General features: G+C 44.6%; 1 protein-coding gene across 2 annotated transcripts in view; it reads right to left on the reverse strand.

Annotated features, from left to right (window-relative positions):
- The window catches only part of LOC117743209 (polypeptide N-acetylgalactosaminyltransferase 10-like), a 60,339-nt gene that overhangs the window by 12,576 nt on the left and 25,358 nt on the right, over window positions 1–22,405 (reverse strand). For both annotated transcript variants that reach the window (XM_034551035.1, XM_034551036.1), the window contains 3 exons: window positions 19,999–20,165; window positions 3,434–3,619; window positions 2,891–3,074 (listed from right to left, as the gene is read on the reverse strand). In XM_034551035.1, coding sequence (XP_034406926.1) covers window positions 2,891–3,074; window positions 3,434–3,619; window positions 19,999–20,165 — 537 coding nt within the window. The remainder of the gene's footprint in view (window positions 1–2,890; window positions 3,075–3,433; window positions 3,620–19,998; window positions 20,166–22,405) is intronic.

Here is a 22,405-nt window from a genome sequence, read left to right on the forward strand (position 1 = left end):
TGACCTGACAATCTGTAAAGCAGAGAGGGTATTAATGACGTTGATTAATTCTACAGGAATGCACAATATTGTTGTTGACTTTTATTCATATTAATCATGTTTGTAATGATTATCAGCTCATTTAAATATTAAAAAAACAACAAATAATTGCTGTGGACACCAATTTGATATATTATCACTTTTGACATATTCTTTATATAATAGTGTGATATATACTTCAGCAATGAAGGAGAGCGGTAGTTTGTAATGTGCTGCTGTTCACATCCAGGGGGCCTCACCTCTCCAGCTGCAAGATACTTCATTTAAATGGCAGTAAACTGACCCAAAGTCAGCAATCCTACTGCTGTTGGTTCAGCTCCGTTGCTAAGCAACTGCTTTGTTTAGCTGATGTTCAAGAACTGCTTTTTTGGGGAAACATTGTTTTGCTGGAAGGCATTTCATGGAATTTATACAAATATGCTAGATCTCGTTCAATCTATCTCTCCATCCATCGATCCATTTATCTTTTTCATCTGTCCTTCATCAATCTTTCCATCCATCCGTTCACCTGTCTTTCATCCATCCATCTATCCATCTCTCCTTCCATCGGTTCTTCATTCATCCATCAATCTTTCCATCCATCCTCCCGTTCACCTGTCTTTTCATCCATCGATCTTTCCATCCATCCTCCCATTCATCCATCCATCGATCTTTCCATCCATCCATCAATCTTTCCATCCATCCATCCTCCCGTTCACCTGTCTTTTCATCCATCGATCTTTCCATCCATCCTCCCATTCATCCATCCATCCTCCCATTCACCTATCTCGTAGCTCGTAGTGTCTGCAATTACCTCCTTAACCATTTTGATGTTAGGCTTTCAGGGAAGGAAATCACTTTGGAATCACATTGTGAAACTGAATTTGGAAAGTACAACTGCGGACTTCTACTTTCAGCCAGTGGAATTTATGTTATATTAGATTAATATGCCATTATTTAACGGATACACTGTACAGTTTGGCATTTATTGTTATTTTTTTAAAGGTTAAGAAAAAGGAAATAATTTCTTTACTGAAATATTTTTTGGGTGGGGGATTTAATGTCTGGTTAGATTTGCACTCCTCATCACTTATTTATTTGTTCATAAATAAAAATATCTGGCAATGCTACTTTGCCAACATTGTAGTAGGTCTGCTTATGTTCTGACAACATTTGCCAGGAGCAGGTATTCCTTCTCCAGCTGGACACACAATCCCCGCTGGTCTTCCTGAGTGACTGTGTTAGTCCACTGAAGGATAATACGGTTTAACTCAATGCACCGTGAACATTTCAACTCACAATTTAGACTCATTAGAAATGCTCCAGTTGATATTCTCTATTTCAGTCTCTTCACCTTGCAGCTTATTGCTAAATGAAACATTGAAGCCCGGAGGAGGGACGAGAGAGAGAGAGCGAGAGACACGGCGAAAAGAAAAGAAAAAGACGGAGAGAGAGAGAGAGAGAGAGAGAGAGAGAGAGAGAGAGAGAGGTGAGGGCACTGACAAAAGAGACAGTGACAGAGGCATGAGACACACACACACACACACACACACACACACACACACACCTCCGAGATGGATTTAGCCGTCCCACCGTGCCTCTCTCTCCGCTGCGTCAATGTCCATCAGAATGAAAATGAAAATCTTTGCGACTCAAATTGGATTTGCACTGATGAAGGTCATTTCATTGGGCAAAGAGGAGCAGACTAATTCACAAAATGAGGATTGATTCTGATTGTTCTGCAGCTCATTTCTTCTTCTTTAGTCTCTTATCTCCGTGCAGCACAGCCTGGCCCCGCCTGATGATACCTATTTCCCAGGACACCCACATAGTCTTTGGCGTCCAGACAAGAGAGACACGTTGTCTAACTAATCCCCCCCGGGCTCACAAATGGAGTGTGTTTTTTTGGGACCCTTACAAATGGCAAAATGTGTCTCTGGGTATAGTTTATTTATTCTGGCTTCCATTACTTAAAGGTTACCTGCCATAAAAGTGCTGCTTGTCAAGGAAGCCATTGGTCCTGTTTGCGATGTAAGAATGTTAGAGTTCGTGGTTATGCTTATTACCAGTTAATCTCTCTCGAATGTCAAACTGTGAACTCAAATCACAATTCCCCCAAGATGACAAAATAAAACAATAGACCCAAGCCCCTAATAAGCATTTAACAATGATATGAAACAGCGAAAAGGAGCAAATCCGCACATTTGAGACAGCAGTTTGGCATTTTGCAAATGCCGTAATAGAGTTTCTCCTCCAGCTAGCGGAGCAGTGTAAACACTTCATTATGAACACATGAACCTTTGACTGCATCCCGTCGCCTTGCTTAAATCAAACTACTGTTTTTCTAGGTCAAGACAGAACTTTCACTCTCAGTCAATATTAACACATTTCCAATAACCCCAACGACAGATGCTTTCACTTCTATCCAATTAAAAAGGAAGTTTGCTCGACATCATTACACACAATCAATAAGTCAATATGTTTTGTATCACCGTCTTACGATGACTGATCTGAACAATACGCCAGTTGACATTATTCTTCTCCCCAAAGAGGAATAAGAGAACAAATGCAGATTACATCCACACTAAGGCGGATCAATCCGAAAACCTCTTGCGTCCACACTAATGTTTTGGAGGTCACTTTTAAATAGCCAGCTCAGTGTGGACCGAAGGCCAAAAAGGAGACAAGCGTCAATGTAGTCTAATGCTTTGGAGACTACTAAGCCCCAAACTGCAGCCCCGCCATTGCAGCACGCAGGTGTAACAGTCGATGTGTGTATGAATGTGGAAACACAATTTAGACAATCGGGGGTAAAATCCTGGAGCAAAAGTGAAAAATGTCAACAAAAAAGAAAGAAAAGAGCTGCACTCACTCGAAGGGTTCGCTGGGGTCATCCTTCTGCAGCTCCGGAGGGATGGGGATCCGTTTGTAGTACATTTCCCAGTCGAACGCCCCTCGCATGGCGTCCCCCGCCTGCGTCTCGTAGCCAAAGTTGTCGTGGTCGATGACGTCGATCATCGGACACACGATGGTCTTCCTGTTCTGGGCGATTCGGTCTGAGAGACACAGACGCAGGCAGACGGGTTGGGAGACAGTCAATGACAAATCGATGGGCGTGTCTTCAAAGGTGGCAGATGAATGCAAAACGTGTAAACTTCCAAAAGGCCGACTGAACAAACAGACATGTTTTCCTACATTATCAACAGCAGATTTTCCTTCACCCAGCAAGGTATGAAGGCGACAGATGAATATCAGATTTGTTTTCTTGTACGTGCAATATATCATTTATATCGTTTTTGTTTTTGCAAAATGAGGCAAATTTGGCCAATCATCACACGCTCACAATAAGGATTCATGTTAATGGGCTATTGTGGACATGTAGTGCTGATGAGTCGCGTGCTTTCGTGTTCCTCACCCAGCAGCGGAGGCAGCCAGTTGACGTTGGACTCGCAGTGGGAGTCCAGGAAGGTGATGACCTCTCCTTTGGCGGCGCGGGCGCCCAGCAGCCGAGTCCTGATCAGCCCCTCCCTCTTCTTGGTCCTCAGGATGCGAACCTTGGGCAACCTCACCATGTACTCCTCGAGGGCCACTTTCAAGTGCTCTGCACAGAGATGGAGGCGGGGAGACGATCAGAGTGGCGCTCGCATCCGAATGTTACGAAATGGTTTTCGACCGTCACCGAAAGAGCACAATGGGCTCATCGGGTAAATTGGGGGCCCGCGGTTAGATGAAAGGACAGCTCTTCAGTAAGTTGTCCCCAAAATGGCACACAAAAAAACCTTCCACGCTCTCTGACAAAAGGAGATCCAACGAAAACTAACCCATTATCAGCCGCCATCAAACCAGACATCTGCCAATGCCACATGCTCCAGACCGAAATGTGTCCCTGTAGGCCCACAACCCACTCTCACCCAGACTGGGGGGAACAAAATCACTTACTTTTCTGCACTTAGACTTTATTCTTTTCATATACATCTTTACTGAAGTCATTAGACAGCATGTTACCCTAAAGAGAAAGAATCCAACCGTGTGGAATGACATTATATTAGCCCTTTTCTAACATGTGTGGTCATAAAGCCCTTTGCTTAAAAAAAACAAAAAAAACTGTTGCAGTGATGCTGACGATCGTTTCACCAGACAGAATTCATAATGCCACATGAGGGTATTATGAATTCTGTCTGGTCACTTTATTGTCAGTGAGTACATTTTTCATTTTTATTACACTATTTCAAAACTCTTGGTCGTCGGTTCAGATTAAAAAGTGATTCAAAGTCTTTCTCCGACTGCAGGAACCGATAAATGTCCCGCTCCTTCTGCAGAAACAGCAGATACACTGGAAGGTGACAAAATATCGAGATACAGAGAGAAAGGTTGAGCCGAAAAAACTGAGCGAATGTATTAATCCATCAAAGGGACGGTTGTCCATACGTCTCCAACCTCTCCTATGAGCTGCCTTTGAAAGAAATCAATCCTTCCCCTAATGGAGCCTGTACATCTTTCTGCTCAAAACATCAAGTCAGTTCTGACAGGTCAATAATAAAGAAATTGGAAGCCGGACTGGAGGCCGTCTTTCATTCGTTGTCTGACGTCGTCAACCGTCACAGAGAAACCGCGTGAAACAGATCCTCTACCCTGGTCCAGCTGCTTGAGTTTACCCGACGCCAGAAGTGGTATTAGCACTAAATTATTATGACTATTATGATTTGGGGGATTAATCATTAAAAAGGTCATCATTTACACTTTAAAGTCAGTTTCAAAACTGAGGTTATCGCATCGGCAATAAACTAAATATTTAATAAAAAAGTCTGGTGCCCATAAAAGAATCCTGTTTGGTTCCTCGTGGAGCCTTTAATAAATGTTCCACCAGTAATCCTTAAAGAGGGTTTCAATCTATAACCCAAGAACCATCTGGGAACAGTTCAACCCAGAACCCCCTCTGAAAGGTTCTCCAGAGGACCCTTATGTAATTGTTCCACCCAGAACCTTCTCTTTAGGTTCTATCCATAACCTTTCCACCTTTCTAAAAGCGCTAACCAGAACCTCCGCAGGGGGTTCTACGAGTACTTCTAACCTTTGGTTTCACAGTTTAGCCTGGTGCCCTGGGAACCATTTCCAGCATCACTGGTCCTCATGAGGCTCCTCAAGGGCCGGTGCTGATGCGGTGCAGCGAAACCCCCAACAATCATGGTTCACAATCACAGTTTTTGGATGAGTGGGCTGGCAGGATCTTTGAACACCCGTGCTCTGAACGATCCCTGGAGGACTCCTTTGATGAAAAAGGCTTTTGAAATGGAACCATTAGTCTAAGAAAGAACCCTTGAAAAACTCTGTCTTTGTAAGCAAACAATTCAGAATAGAGATTCAGGCCTTCGGTGAGAACCCGTTTGGATACCCGGCGCGACACGCTTGAGCACAATACATGCAGTGCTCGGTTATACTATTGATCATATTGATAAAAATAAACCCACCCTTATTTTTCAAACCAATGGAGCTACTTCAAAGTCACGACGGGAAGCAGCAGCGTTCTCCAATCCGTTGTTGCTTTTAGATGCCGACATGGCGTTCTGGCGAAGACGTCATACATTTACTCCGTCCAACTAACTCGTGCAGGAAAATTTGTAGCAAATTGTTCTTCTAGACAAAAAAATACCAGATCACACGCCCACGCACACGACCATACACTAGCAGCAGCCCAATCGTGTATTTTAGGATTTCTGCATCTGCTTTTAAACACACACACACACACACACACACACACACACACACACACACACACACACACACACACACACACACACACACACACACACACACACACACACACACACACACACACACACACACACACACACACACACACACACACACAGAGTGTGTAGGGCCTCACAATAAAAAGGACCATTATTTGCAGAATACAGACAGACATTAATACAATATCCCTTCTGTTGGTGTTCCTCATTGATTGCATGTCTTACAAATGGGCCACTGTCACCGAGCAACCCCCCTCCCTCCCCCTCCAACACAACCACCTAATTGGATTCTGAATATCAGAGGAGAGGATGGAGGAAAATGCGACGGTCCTTTCAAACCGTCGCAGCTGTTACAATGAAAGACAGACTTTATCTCGGTGCACTCTGTTGTTTCCTTCCCGCTTCATTCTGGCTTTCCTTCATGTCCCTCCCTTGTTCTTCCTCTCCATCTTCTTTCTCTCCATCTCCTCTCCGTCACTCAGCTCTTCCTTGGCCTGTTTTGATGCCGTTTGGCAGCGTCTGCCTCTCGGAGAGAAACTCCCGATTCCGACGGACAGCTGAGACAAAAACAAACAAAGGCCGGCAGGTCCTCAGATCTCTTCCTCCATCCTTATTTCCCTTCGCTCACCTGCCATTTTTTTTTTTTTTTTTTTTTTTTTTTAAACGAGCCTGATTAAAACCACAACAGCACCAAAACCCACCATTACTACCCTGGACAAGGCAGTCCCAGACAGAGTGTTTGGGCAAGACCAGATCTGACTCTATGAGATCTGACATTATTATTATTATGGCAGTAATCAAGACCAGAGTGAGGAGTGCTGCCTATCAAACTGTTAGGTCCACTTTCTGCACTTTCTGAACCACATCCCCAATTCATTGTCACTGTTGTTGTTTTTACATTGTACATACATGTTGTTGTTTTTGATCATCTTTTGTCATGTTACTACTCTGTTGTCTTTAATGTCTTTTTATATTTATCCTGTCATTTGGAATTTAAATATGTATGTACGACGAGAGCGTACGTGCACACATGATTCTGATTCACTGCTGGTTAATCCTGAAGGACCCCGTGTGGGTTGCAGCCGGCCTGAAGAGGTCCGGTCTCAAATTAACCAAGTTACACGTGTCGGCCTTCAATCATCCCCAAATTCCAAGTTATATTGTAAACACGACATAAACTGGTTCACAAGACACTATAACATCATTTTGTGCAAATATAAAAAAAAAAAACTCTGTTCAAATCCACGGTAAGGTAGAATATTAGGATGTATTCTTTATACTGTCTGACCGCACGGTGTGTTTAAACATCCTGTTGGAAACCGGCCCACAGTATAGGCTGTGTTATACGTTGTCGTTTGTTTCTGCCGGCTCAATTTGCTTTTGCTTTGAATCTTTATTCTACTTAATTAAAGAAATTAGCTTACGCACACCTATCTACACCGTATTATCGTAGTCATAATCATATTTTTGTTGCCCGTTTAATTTGTCACATGTAATTAAAAAAGTAATTCATTCACCTGTAAAACTAAGGTCTAATTATTCTATATTAAACTCATCCCAGAATAAATATGTGCTGCAGGGTTTTGACACTGAAGCGGAGGCTGAGGGCCTCCGTAGGGTCGGTGCCACCTTTGGAGGAACGGGCGAGCCTTCACCTTCATAATACGACAATAAATCAGCCCAGTGGCTATTAACCAGTCGGAGATTGATTCAGACTCCACTCTTGCCCTACATGGGAGGGTTCTTACATAACCTTCCTAATGACAGCCAGCGAGATTAAACAAAGAACATTTGTATTGTATGTACAGCACATTCAGGGGTGGGGGGGGGGGGGGGGGGGGGGGTGGGGGGGCTTAATTTGACCTGAATAAAATTGGAATACGGCTCTCATCTGGTTGACGGAAAAATTGGCGGGGCCATAAATCACCGTAATGAGAGCAGGCCGACGTCCGCAAACACATTAGTCATTATTAGAATGTGAAGTCCGGGACACGATGAGGGCGGAGACGACGTCGATGCTCGGGTCGCCGTCGCGGACCTCGTCGACCCGAACACCGGAAACATTCGCCGCCCCTCCATCCGTTTCTACTTCGGGAACGCGTTGCATCTTTCCTTCGTTCATTAGAACTCAGTCACAAACACCAAACCAGGTGGCGTGAATAATCAAACACCTGCTATATTTTCTGTCACACGGACAGTTCTTCATCCCCTACTGGAGACTTGCATTTATTTATTCATTTTAGGTGAGGCGGAGGGGGATTTTCAATTCAATTAACCTCAAATTATGGCGGATCCAATATGGCATCCGAATCTTGTCTTTCCGAGGTGCTGGATTACTTCCCAGAAGTCTTGGCACGACACCAAAGAGCAAAGCTGCTAATTTATTCCCCCAAAATGTTCAGCTGCTGCCGTGAACTCCATCAGAACGTCCTGCCTTTTTGCCGCGTGCCAGACTCTGGATTTTTTTTGAAGCGGCTTTGTTGCAACAGAAAAAAGAAAAGAAAAAGAAAAGGAAGCCGAGGGAGAGTCTGTGATGATATAAGCCGGTCTGGGGAGGGGTGGGGATGGGGGGTTTGAAAGCACACTCTTCCTCTTCTCCAGTCACACAAATATGCACGCAGCTTAAATAGCCACTCAGGCGATGAAAAGACATGCTTTACAGATGTGCAGTTTGCCTTCACGACGTAAAATGACGATAGCGGGACGGACGGTTTTCACGACTTCACAGCACGACCAGCGCTCTCACAGCGCTCTCAGGGCCGCTGCGTATGAATTCTCGGACTTCAAACGGACACCAGGATGCCAACATCGTGTCCCGTCGCCTACATATTCTACGTATGAACGAACGCTTAAATCGGTTTATAGATATTATTCCCTGTGCAAGACAAGCCAATTTGCTTTCCAATGCTGCCATAAGGTCGTAAAGGTCGTATGAGGTTTCATAAGGGATCGGATTCCTGAATTCAAACTGCTTGTGGGCCCAGTGTTAAAGTGGCATAAGGATGTCAAACTATGTATAGTTGTGCACAATAGAAAGATAAACTCAAGCTCAATGCCGGGTGCTCAGAAGAGTTTTCTATTTGCCTGCAGATAATAAAAGGGTAACATTCCCAAAATGAAGCGAAGCGATACAACAGAGACAGACCGACTTCATAAAGACAGAACAGTAACAGAAAGGGAGAGAGAGTCACTGTTAACACAGCAGCACTGATGTTGTGTTCACTCTAAATCCCCAGAACCTCATCCTGACGAGCCGCACTCGTACCGCTGTAAAAATATCCCTGTGGGGATTGTTAGTACTTGAGAGTCATCGTCAGAGTCTGAACAGCAGCCTGCCGGCTCAGACCCGCGACTTCCAATTTCCTCACACATGCTGGCGTCGAGCTTCTGTTATGCGAGGGCGAGAAGAAAAAAAGAAGGAAAAAAAATGTTTTAGGTTTTCAAAATACCAAGCGGCCCCATAATAACAAGAGATATCAAGTCGTTATCAATGGGTTATGAAGAAATGATGATGTACTTCCAACCCTGTAACCCCAGCATGTGGTTCCGACCCCAATTCTGAGGAACTCAAAGCAAACAGAAACTCTTATATATGGATCTATCTATCAGTCGTTCCTGATTTAGATTCTGTTTCGGGACTTCCTGTAAAGAATGTAAGTGCTCCTCTCCACGTGCTTTGGATTATCTAAGTTAAAGACTCTTCTCTTATTGTACTTCGAAGAGATTCTACCTCTGGACTTTAGCCGCCCTACAGTATCTTTATGGCTGTAGACGGATTTGTGTGATAACCATATCTTTGATGCTAGAAAGCTTCATTGAGATTTCCAAACCATCTGCAATAGAGAGAGGAAATAGAAGTGCGGCTCGGTGTGCATTAAAGCCCATCCTCATAGCCGTCATCAATCGTGGCACTCGGTGTGGTCGGATTACTAAAACATCGGCCTCCTCCTCCTGAAAAGCAGAACCCTCAGGGGGAGGGGGGGCGGGGGTATTAACACGATATTAAGTCTTTATCTCGAACACCACCCCCGTCTCTCATTGGCCGCTTCCCCCATCATCGCTTGTTTCCTGCCCCTTTTCTTTCGTACTTGTGCCTAATGGTTAACGTGCGCTTATGATTGTTTTTGGCACTAAGAGTGGCCCCATTAGGCTGGCAGGGTGCCAGTTACTTCCACTATCACAGGCGCTAACGACGCTCCTTGGGGGGCAGATTCCTATTCTCATTTTAAACTTCAATTGAAACGGAAACAATAATAATAACAATACGTCCAACGCCGAGAGGTTGCTCCTGTACGTGGGAGACAATGACTTTGGAGTCGGAAAGGGGAGGCGGGACGTCGGATAACATCTCACTATCTGAATTATTTTCTGACGAGAAAATGTCGCCAAAGAAGAGTCCCCCCCCCCCCCCACCCACACCCAATGTGCCCGTCTCCCCCAATCTCTCCCTCTCCGATAACATGCCTGGACACTTACAGGTGCTAATGAAGTCAGCCTCCTCGGAGAACAGCTATCATCTCAAAAGTACACTCCAATTAAAAAGGGAAGAGAAAAAAACAAAACAAGTTCAATCTTTTCTTTTTCACCATCAGAAATAAAACGACTATCTCGTTACAATGTAATAAAATATTGCGACGTTGCTCGGCGAATGAACAAATCCAATCGGTCATGTCTGTAGAATGAGGTTCCAACAGGAGACGTTGCACATTAAAAGAAAGAAAAGAAGTCATTCTCAACTTGAACGCACCTCATAGACGAGCTTTGGACAGATGAATGAATACAAAAGAAAACTAAATGTAACACGAAGCTTTCCTTCACTATTATTCCATCCGTTACGTCTGTCAGAAATCAAACGACCAATTAGAAAATATTGAAAAAAAATAATAATAAAATAAAAATAATGAAACGAGACGTTTTACATTTTGAATTGAGGCAGCAGAGTTTCTGATGACTGTTTTTTTTTTTGGGGGGGGTGGGGGACGTTGATGAACGACCTTCCCGGTTTGCTTGGTCAGCGGTACCGCCGTTGAGTCACTGCCACAAAGCGTGTCAGCTGCACTCTCCTCGTATCTCGCCCCTCTTTCCAGCGGCATCACGTGGCGCCGCGTGCACCCCGTGTCGCCTTACATGCTCAGACATGCAGATGACAGATGGCGAGGCGGAGACGTCCGTGGAGAAAGTAGCCCGTCAGCTGAGCTGACCTTGAAAGTATATCGGGGAGGTTGGGAAGAGTGAGCCAAGATTCCCCTGCAGGGGAGCAAGAGGGTTGAACATCCTACTCCCCGCGCGGGCCTGCGGAAATTCAATTACGGCCTAATGAAGAGTGAGCTGACCTCCCCTCACAGTCAGCAGCCCCGCCTCCCTCTCAGCCTGTCCCCCCACCCCCACCCCCCCCATGCAGTCGAAGGCAGGTTTAGTGGGTGCAACTGGTTTTCAGTGGTGGCTCTGTGCTCGGGTCATCCGGCTCTCTGTCGCCCAGCAACCAGTTTAGTCCGTTGCATAAAAAGGTCCATATCACTGGATATGATTTGTAAATAAACCAGAGACGGTAAACGTTTTTTTAATTCTGCACTTTTTATCGCAAGCCATGATTTACTCGCCTTAAACAAATGTCATGTGACAAAAACGGAATTGCAGAAGACGAGAAGACATAGAAGGTTGTAAATATGTAAATAGTTTCAAACATGCAGCCTCATGTTTTACAGCCTCATGTTTACACAAAAATGTCAGATATATAGAGATGATAAATACATTTATTTCTTCACAATTCCGGATAAAATAACTGAATTATTATACTGCACCAAAAGGACATGTTTGAGTTCTTCAGCCATGATTGTGCATGACTTAAAAAACAGCAGCGAAAAATGAGGCCAAAGAGAGTAAAATGTGACGGGAACAAAAAACGCCCCGAAACATAACCACAACATGAAGTACACATATTCATTTTCCTGTATTGATATCGAATATATCATGCCATGGCAAGTGAAAGAGAAAATGGGGGCAGCAGAAATCCCCCGCTGGTCCTCACCAGATGTGTAATTGCAGGAGATTCGGTGATGTAGGGACTACTTCCAGCTCGCAAGGCGAGTCGGTGAGCTGCTCCCCCTTACGAGCTAACGGCTAACTGTCGGTGGCTTTAGTTGAAGCCAAAGATGCATTTGTGACATCCCATGCGGTGTGAAAACAGTGTGTGTGGGTCAATAAAGGTTGACGGTGCTGCAAAGCTTATGAGCTCCAAAGAGCCTCCTCTGTTTTTGGGTAAAGGTCAGCGGTGTCAACATAGCGCGCTCTTGGTCGACGGCACAGCTCCATGTGTCAAAGTTGGACTTGACGCCAACTATATAAACAGCTATTCACCCCCCCCCCCCCGAGCAAATCCCTCAACACATTGATGTCCCTGCAATAACTCCAGCGAGACAACTTTTAAACCCTTAAGTGGTTAGTATTTGATATTCAGAGCCCCCCTCCCCCCCCCCCCCCCCCCCCCGCTCCTCTCGCACAGTAATGCCATTATGACTTCATGGGGTCTTATCAGCACAGATGACTAAGTGCATTCACTTAAGCAGTGGATTTGAGTTAAGTTTACATGATTGGAATGATGACGTAAAAACATCAAAACCCTTTAAAAGCTCCTAACCTCTGCTTTTCACCCCACTCTGAATGTTGTTTCATGCGTCTCGATTGCTTAATTTCTCTCGTGCCCATTCATTCCATTGGCAACCAAGTACACAGAACTAATTACTAGTTGAAAACACAAACAAACACATGCGACAAGACGTCCAATAACATGCCAGAGAGGAAAATATGAAGCTTTTTTTTTTCTTGGTATTTTAGGAATCTTTAGTGACATTAATGATAGCAATACTGTCTGATGAGTCAACGACATTGATAACTCCTCCAGGCTGTCCAAGCAGAGCTGCACAGATCTCCTCAATGCACGACTGTTACACGGGGACACAACGATAAACGTGGTGCTGTGTTGGTAAAAACTCACAGCCGAGATTGTCGAAGCCTACAGCAAGCGGCCTTTTAAAAAACGTACAAGATGGCGACTTGCCGACAATGACTAAGAAATGGTTATTGAAGCCTACAGCAAGCGGCCTTTTAAAAAACGTACAAGATGGCGACTTGCCGACAATGACTAAGAAATGGTTATTGAAGCCTACAGCAAGCGGCCTTTTAAAAAACGTACAAGATGGCGACTTGCCGACAATGACCAAGAAATGGTTATTGAAGCCTACAGCAGGCGGCCTTTTAAAAAAACGTTCAAGATGGCGACTTGCCGACAATGACCAAGAAATGGTTATTGAAGCCTACAGCAGGCGGCCTTTTAAAAAAACGTTCAAGATGGCGACTTGCCGACAATGACTAAGAAACGGTTATTGAAGCCTACAGCTGGCGGCCTTTTAAAAAAACGTTCAAGATGGCGACTTGCCGACAATGACTAAGAAATGGTTATTGAAGCCTACAGCTGGCGGCCTTTTAAAAAAAAACGTACAAGATGGCGACATACCGACAATGGCAGCTCGACTGTAAACTAAGAAACGTTTTGGGGGGGGGTAAGAGAGCTTCTGTGTACCGTAGGTCAGCATGTGGCAGGAGTAGCAGGACTGTTTTATTGTTGGCCGTAGGGACTCTCTGGCCACAGATCTCTACTACAAAAAAGAACTTTCAGTTTGGCTGCAGGCCGCACACCACCACAGCTCTGGAAGGGGTGTTTTTATTTATTTATTAGCACGTACAGATACCGGCTTTGAAAGCGATCAAAAACGAGGCCGGTTTCATTCACGTTAGTTTTTTTCTTTTTTCTCAAATAAACACGCGTTTCCAGTCAAAAAGCATGGTGCAACATGAGGAGAGCCAATGCTTACTTTGAAGTCAACATTAATGTTGCTTTGAATGCATTCTATTAAAAAGTAGAAACATTCGTCCAGAAATATCCGACATGCTCTGGTTAGTCTGCGTTGGCCATGAGGGGCGATTTATGCGTTTGGTTGACAGCCGCTGGCAGACGACAGCGGAGGAAACTTGCTCTGTGGGCCGGCATGTCACAGGCAGACAGTGTGTTGAAGAGAATCTGAGCGAACACAACTGACATTTGTGGGACACGTTTACATGCTGCCTAGTGTGCCACGACCGACCAGCTGATTACAGTCCATCAGTGTGACCCCCCCCCCGCGATCTGGCTGCTTTATGCAGAATATTTCAAATCAAAAGTACAGTAGGTGGTACCATTACAATACCGAAAGAATAACAAATATATATATTATAATATGTTTATATATATTTACATAATAGTATAAATATGTATATATAATAATATATATATATATATATATATATATATATTATAAACATAATAGTATAAATATAATATATATATATATAAACACACATTATAATATATATATATTCATATTAATATATATATATAAACATATGATATATATAAACATACAATATATATATAAACATATTATATATATATATATATATATATATATATATATATACACATTCATATTCATATATACATATTTCAAACACAATTTATGCATTTCCTTATTTATCTGGGGTTGAAACCATGAGTTAAAGTGTTGCAACTCTTCCTTAAGCTGTCAAAATATGAATAGTTTATTTACTTTGTCAAAATTAAACTTTCTGAAATACAGTGAATTTTGAACGGCGACCTCATCCTGCTCCGGCCTGATAATCAGACCACCAGCCGAGAAATAAAACACTCAAATAGCCGTGGTAGGTTGGTCAGCATGAACCACAACAGTTACGTTGCGGGGTGCAAAAATAAAACTTTTAGTCAAGTTGCTAAACTGCTCCACAGATCTGAGGGGAACTGCATCTCTGTGGGTTCCTTTCACGTCACATTACATCCATCGTCAATACACAAATATTCAAATTGCAGCTTTAGGGAAGTAAAGAAGCTATTTCACAGTGTGTTTAGTAATTTAACACACTTACAATGTGGTAGATTTATTTTTTTCCATCTATAAAAGAAAAGGGAATTCATTGTTCGAAATGGTTCGGCTCCCAATTGCCATATAGATTCAGGTCTGGATTTTTAAAAAAGCTCATGATACTCTCCGCGCTGCTCCACTTGGCGACCGACATCAGCTGATGGCGCTTCGTTTCATCCGGAGAAGAACAAATTATTCATATTTGGACCACAAGCAACATATATGAGCAATACAAATCATAGAGACAGCAGGGATTTTGTTTTCCTCATTCTGAACCCAGCAGGTGCCGTGGGTGTATGACATTATTTCCTATTGAGGCGACTGTGGGGGGGGATTTCTGTCTTTATGATTTTTTAAATGTCAGTGGGAATAGAAATAAAAACTAAATAACAGTTGCTCTTCGATTGAGGCGCCGACACAGAAACCTGACATTTACTGTTGTCAACAATCTTCCACTGGGTGAAGTTTCCACAGTCAATAGCACCTGATCCCTGGAGACGGATATCACACTCGCATTTAACATGTATGGCAGCCCAAGTGTGACAAAATGAGGGACGCGACTAATGAGGTAACTCGCAACTTTTGTGATCAGATCTTTGAAGAAAAAGGGAAAGACGGAAGAGAAATCGATAACGGACGTTGAGTGAAAAAGGTTAATGAATTAAATAGATGTCACGATGTCACGACAGTCAGCCGTGAAGAAGAGAGAAGAGGAATAGACAAATCTGAAATGGAAGTCAAGGAAAACAGAAAGTAGGTGAAGATAAATGAAAAGTAAAATATAAAAGAAAGGCGCACGAAAAAAAGATCAAGACCACAATTAAAATTGCACAGAAACTGCAAAAAAAATACCACGATGGACGTCAAGAAATAGACAGAGGCTCTGAAGATAAAGAGACATCAAGAAAACTCAACAAAAAGGAGACGGGAAGAAACAAAGAAGAGATTAGAGACGTGAAGGAAAAGTAAAGATAAGAGGAGGGGAAAGAAAAGGAGACATTGAGGAAGATGGGGCGAGGAGATAAAGACAGCGGGTTTCAGTGTTTGCATGTTTTCCGTGAGTCAGTGTTCTGCCTGAATGAACTGTCGCGGCAATAGAGGAGGAGAGAAGGAGAGAGAGAGAGAGAGAGAGAGAGAGATGAGATCATTTCACATTAACAAGGGGATACTTATTGAAAAAAAGCAGGTGAATATGGATGTAAATATTGCTTGATGTTGCCTCAGTTTGTGATCGCACACACACACACACACACACACGTACGTATGTGGGTGAAACAGGAATCATCACTCACAGGTGCGCTTTTTCTCATTTTGACGGCGAACAGCTTGTGCAGAAAAAATTGTGTGGAGGTGCAATCCGACAGATTGTGTAATTTGGCGAATGCAAATATTGTGAAGAGCTAAATGTACCATGTTTAAGTTTCCAATTTCCGTGACGACGTTGCACCCCTGTCGTCGTCGTCTGTGGGGGCGTTTATATGCACTATAAGTAAATGACATGTTATTTGAACATATTGGAAACAGGGTTTCCCCTAATAGGAAAACATGATTTCAAAACAAGACGCATTTTTGGACATTGACGCCCTCTTGAACACTTCCTACTCATAACCACCGGTACACAACTATGTGTCCATTACATTGCAGAATGCCATTTCTTACACCCAGTCTCCTTCTCTAGAACTTCTGAAGGGACCTTATTTGTATTTATTTATTTAACGGCCGGATCAATCAGCAGCTGTCAGAAGCAGACTTTTTTAGAACGGTGCGTACCGGAGCCTGTGAAGTGAAAAAGATTTAGAGAAAGCCGGGCACAGTGAGGAGCAAACAAATATAGAGACGGCCGATGAAAGCCATCTGACCCCCGCCTTGAATCTGATGATCCTCGCCGCGCAGCGGAAACCCCGACTGACACCGCCAGCGCGCCTCGCAGCTCAAACTCAGACCGCGGTCGAAGGTGAAACGGCTTGAAACGAGAAAGAAAAGAAAGAGTTTGCAGAACTCAAAAAAAAGGAGGAAAGTTTCCTCCTTCATTAAAACACTGAACTTCAAATTCAAGAACGCGTACCGAAGCATCCGGGCAAATATAAATCATCGGTTAGTCTTTGAGTCAAATAGGAATAGCTTTTTTTAATTATGATTTCAAAAAGAGGAGAGAAGAGGCTGTTCCCTGCAACACCGCGCTGCAGAGAGGCTATAATTACACGACTTCGAAACCGGGTGCTAATTAGCACGTCGGGGGGGAAAAAAAAGAAACCTGTACTCGGAGAAAGAAAAAAAAAAGAAGCATCTAATAAATTGTTTATATTCTTCGTGTCGGCGGTTAAGATCAGAGAGGTTGTTGTTGTCGTCGTCATCAAGACAAGTGACGGAGTGGGTTTTGACGGCGGCCATTGGGTGTGTTTTGGCACCCGAGTGAGAGGAGAAGCAAACATTACCACGGCCGTGGTATCAAATGGATTATTATTATTATAATATATATATTATTAATAATAATTATTATTATTATAATATATATATATATAATATATATATTATTAATAATAATCCGTTTAATTTATATAGCGCTTTTTAAGATACTCAAAGACACTTTACATGTTACATTATAGACCGTAGACACATCTACGGGGAGCAACGCAGGGTTAAGTGTCTTGCTCAAGGACACATCGACTAGGGCGGGGATTGAACTGCCAACCCCCTGATTGAAAGACGGACATGCTAATCACTGGCCCACAGTTGCCACACCCACCCACCCACACACACACACACACACACACACACACACACACACACACCACACACACACACACACACACACACACACACACACACACACACACACACACACACACACACACACACACACACACACACACACACACACACACACACACACACACACACACACACACACACACACACACACACACACACAAGCACACACGCACGCACGATTTTCTTACGCGCCGCAGGAGGAAGAACGAGCAACGGTGAAAAGAGGGACCGGAGATTTCTCGGACCGACGACGCGGTCATGTGACACGGGGCGCGACAAATCAGAGGAGGACACGTCTTGTGACTGCCAAGACCGTATCAAGTAGCGAACCCCCGTCCTCGGTGCTCTAAGGCCACGTAACAAGATATGCATTTTCAAATGGAAACGTAGTAATGGCAGAATATGAGAACCTCTCAGAACCACTTTGGTGACTTTGTCAACAAGAGAGAGAAAAAATAAACAAAATAAGGCAATAATGCTTAAACTATTTCAATCAAACACTGGTTGCGGTTACATCCATTTTTCATCCGCTTAGTAGAAATCCGTTGCCCACGGCTGCAAGCTTCTCCTTCAGTTCATGAAGCCATCTGGAGGCCACCCGAATGCAAACTGGAGGCCACCTAGAGGCCACCTAGAGGCAGCCTGAATGCAACCTGGAGGCCACCTGAATACAAACTGGAGGCCACCTAGAGGCCACCTGAATGCAACCTGGAGGCCACCTAAAGGCATCCTGAATGCAACCTGGAGGCCACCTAAAGGCCACCTGAATGCAACCTGGAGGCCACCTGATTGCAGCCTGGAGGCCACCTGAATGCAACCTGGAGGCCACCTGAATGCAAACTGGAGGCCACCTAGAGGCCATCTGAATGCAACCTGGAGGCCACCTAGAGGCAACCTGGAGGCCACCTAGAGGCAACCTGGAGGCCACCTGAATGCAAACTGGAGGCCACCTAGAGGCCACCTGAATGCAACCTGGAGGCCACCTGAATGCAACCTGGAGGCCATCTGAATGCAAACTGGAGGCCACCTAGAGGCCACCTGAATGCAACCTGGAGGCCACCTGAATGCAAACTGGAGGCCACCTAGAGGCCACCTGAATGCAACCTGGAGGCCACCTAGAGGCAACCTGGAGGCCACCTGAATGCAAACTGGAGGCCACCTAGAGGCCACCTGAATGCAACCTGGAGGCCACCTGAATGCAACCTGGAGGTCACCTGAATGCAACCTGGAGGCCACCTAGAAGCCACCTGAAGGCAACTTGGAGGCCACCTGAAGGCAACCTGGAGGCCACCTGGAGGCGACCTGGAGGCCACCTGAATGCAACCTGGAGGCTAACCTGAAAACAACCTAAAGGACATCTGAAGGCAACCTGTAGGCGGCGGGGCAGATATATTGATGAATCCGCAGCCTCCCACTAGAGGGGCCACGCCATCGCATGAGGCCGTACAGTGATGCAAATGACACTAGAATGCAAAAAATATATACATCTCAAACGCTGCTGTGTGACATTTGAGGATATGATGAGATCCTTTTGAGAGTTGAGATACTATTTTCACCTCTAGATGTCTGATATAAAAATATTCATCCCCCACCCTCTCTTCAAATATCTTTAGTGGAATATTTAATATGTATGGAAATGGAGAAGTGAGCGGGAAGTTATGCATCACACAGTGGCTATATGATCCAGGCTTAATGATGCATATCTCCTAACCCCGCCTCCGCTTAGACCCCGGCATAATATTGCACTTGTCCCCCCCCCCCCCGATTTATTATGCAAGGGTTCAAAGCGGCGCATTAACGGACTGATTAAACCGCCCGTGTGAGAACGCCAATCCGCACCGGAGGGTGGATTATTCTCTCGCTGACCTCACTATTGCTGGACGGGGTCACCAGACGCCCTCATCATCACCATCCCCACCATGTGTTCGGAGGTTGCCGCAGCCTTTAGCTCCAAACACCAGCGTCCACGTATTGAAAACTAATCTACAGTCAAAGATTAAAAGGAGGAGAATATGTTGTTTTTTTTTAAAGTGACCATTTTGTGGGAAATGTGCATTTTGTAGATGCACTCTGTAAATCGGACAGATACTCTGAATGTGTGTTTTATTGGCTTCATCAGCAGCCAAATACAGCTGTACTACAGTAACTGCTCCACAACTCCACCACCACTCTAACCGACAGCATCAGTGTGTGAGAGGAAGTCGTGTCCTGCAGTTATTCAGACCATTTTCAAAACCACCTGCGAGTTCTTCTGAATGCCAACGTATCGCATCTTCACTCTGTTGTCCATTTTATTGTCCATCTTCACATCTTCGTCTTTATTTATTTGGGAGGGTCAGTGGGCAATAACAAACTGAAGTTAGAGGCCAAGTCATGGGCAAAATCAGCAACGTTTGCCCATGACACACACACCTAGACTTGTGTGTGTGTGTGTGTGTGTGTGTGTGTGTGTGTGTGTGCGCAGGTCAGGTGTGTGTCCTCTGTACCTTTGTCGCTGAAGTCGTCGACCAGGATGATCTCGGCGATGAGCTGTGGGGGCGAGCGGTTGAGCACGCTGTGAACGGTCCTCAGCAGCGACGACCAGCCCTCGTTGTGGAACGGGATGATGACGCTGGTGTTGGGCAGCTTGTCTGCATACAGCTTCAGTTTGCAGCTGCACAGACACACACACACGCGAAACAACGTGAAGATGAATGAGGAAATCTAAATATTCATATATAATATATTGCCCGGCCCCACTATTGGATTTGTTCTTATGAAATTTGGTACACGTTCACACTCTCCGACATCATTTATTAATCAGCAACAGATCACAATTTCAACGTATTTTCATACGGCATGTCAGGATGGATGTGCCACAGCTGTACTGATGCTATGTTTTTTCTTAATATTCAGATTTCCAAATGCTAATTGCCCTTTCTCTCCACCGGTGCTCTCAACCGGCCAAACCCCGAACAATGTGTTGCTCTTTTAATAAGACGTAATGAAGCAAACCACCTGCTGGCCAGCCTTCCACCTCTTTTCTCTCTGAGAAGTCGAGGGAGGAATCTGTAGAGACATTAATATTCTCTCTCTCTCTCTCTCTCTCTCTCTCTCTCTCTTGATTGAGAGTGAAATGGATGAACGGATGGATGGATGCCGCTGGGAGGTCTGAGGCCACTGACGACTGGTGTGACACCCGGTTGTCAGACACCCGTCGCTCTGCTGTCACTTTGACCAATCAAACAGACACACCTGCCTCCCTGCCTGCCTGCCCCCCCCCACCCACAGCCCCTGTCTGTCTCTGCTTTTTCAATTGAAAACCCAACGCATGCTTAAAAATGAAATAAAAAGAAAAGTAAACCTTATTAAGGACTATTATTATATAATGTCCTTGTCCTTAATCTCAAAAACTCCTCGTTTGCACACACACACACACACACACACACACACACACACACACACGGTCAAATGAACCCGACTTGGATTCTAAAGGAAACGTCGATATGTTGCATAAGACATGTCTAACAAGTGTTACGCAACACAATCACAAAGCAAAGGCTCTCAGTGTGTCTATTGACTGCTAATAAGTGAGGCAGTTTTCTTTCTAGACTTCCTTATCTTACAGTATTTGGTAATGTGAAATTGTGTTTCACTTTCAGCACGATTCAAAACGCAGACCGCAAACAGAACACCACCACCATCCACCTCCACCTCCACACTATATCGATCCGGATTTCTTTGCAAAGTTCTACATACAGTCGCTCAATCGGGAAGATAAGCAGCCTCAGCAAATGTTCTAATGTCTCTCGTCCGTGCTCTTCTGGGTTCTCCAAGCGTAATGATGAACGCACCAATAACCGTCGCTCGACCCCCGAATCTCGAACGAGATAACGAGAAGAAGACAAATAAACGCCGCTGTCCAGAAGGCATGTGGAAATCACAAAAGTCTCATTTAAATCTCGGAGCGCACAAAATGATCGGCTCCTGGGGGTTAATGTATGACAATAATGTGCTGCAGCGCATGTTGTGCGAAGGGTTGCTGGGACGACCGCAGGGTGGAGAGAGGAAAAAAAGCGTTCGATGGCCTCGTCAGGTCATCGAACGCTTATAAATATGAAAAAAAAAAAAAAAGCAAAAGAACATGAAGTGTTGTTCCGGGGAGACCTTGGGAGGAGAAAAAATACATCTATCTATTATTATGAAAGCGACGCCGGGGTCAAGAGGAAGGTAGCGGCAGAGCGCTGAAGGCGGATCTGTGACGAATGGGGTTCAGCGGGGTCCGAATCGGTTTAGCGGGCGATATTTATAGCGTTGCCGAGCTCGGCAAACGCTGCACCAGGGGACACTCGGGCGTTTTGTTCTTTAATGAGTCAGAGGAGAGCTGGAAGAAACCGGCAGCAGCCTGTGCTGCAGCCACAGGTCCGTGTGGCTCACGGCGTCTCCACAGCCTGCTGTTGAACACGGTGCTGCACTCAGACCTTTCGGGAGGTGAACCAGCAGCGTCACAGCACATAGCAACACTAGTGGAAGCTGACTTTGGTAACCCGAGAAGATGATTCCCCCGATGTCTCTGGTGACCTCCTCACCTTCCCTCTAAATGTCCATCTCTACACATGCAACATCAAAATGAATAGAGTACAATGAACATCGCATCAACTCATTGAAAACAACTCCCTCGGCTCCGGTGACACACACAGACACACACACACACCTATCAGTTCTTCACACCTTGGCACATATGGGGGTGGGTGGGGGGGGGGATGTCAATGACACTGATAATTGCTGTCGAGAACACGGTTTAAAAAGTACATGGGTGTCGTCATGTGACTCGTCTCCTGAGAATAGAGCGGGGCAGGTTGTTAATTGGAACCATTGTTCCAAACAGCGCTCGTTGTAATGAGTTTGGACCGA

This window comes from Cyclopterus lumpus, chromosome 14 (assembly GCF_009769545.1).
Source record: "Cyclopterus lumpus isolate fCycLum1 chromosome 14, fCycLum1.pri, whole genome shotgun sequence".
Lineage (NCBI taxonomy): Eukaryota > Metazoa > Chordata > Actinopteri > Perciformes > Cyclopteridae > Cyclopterus > Cyclopterus lumpus.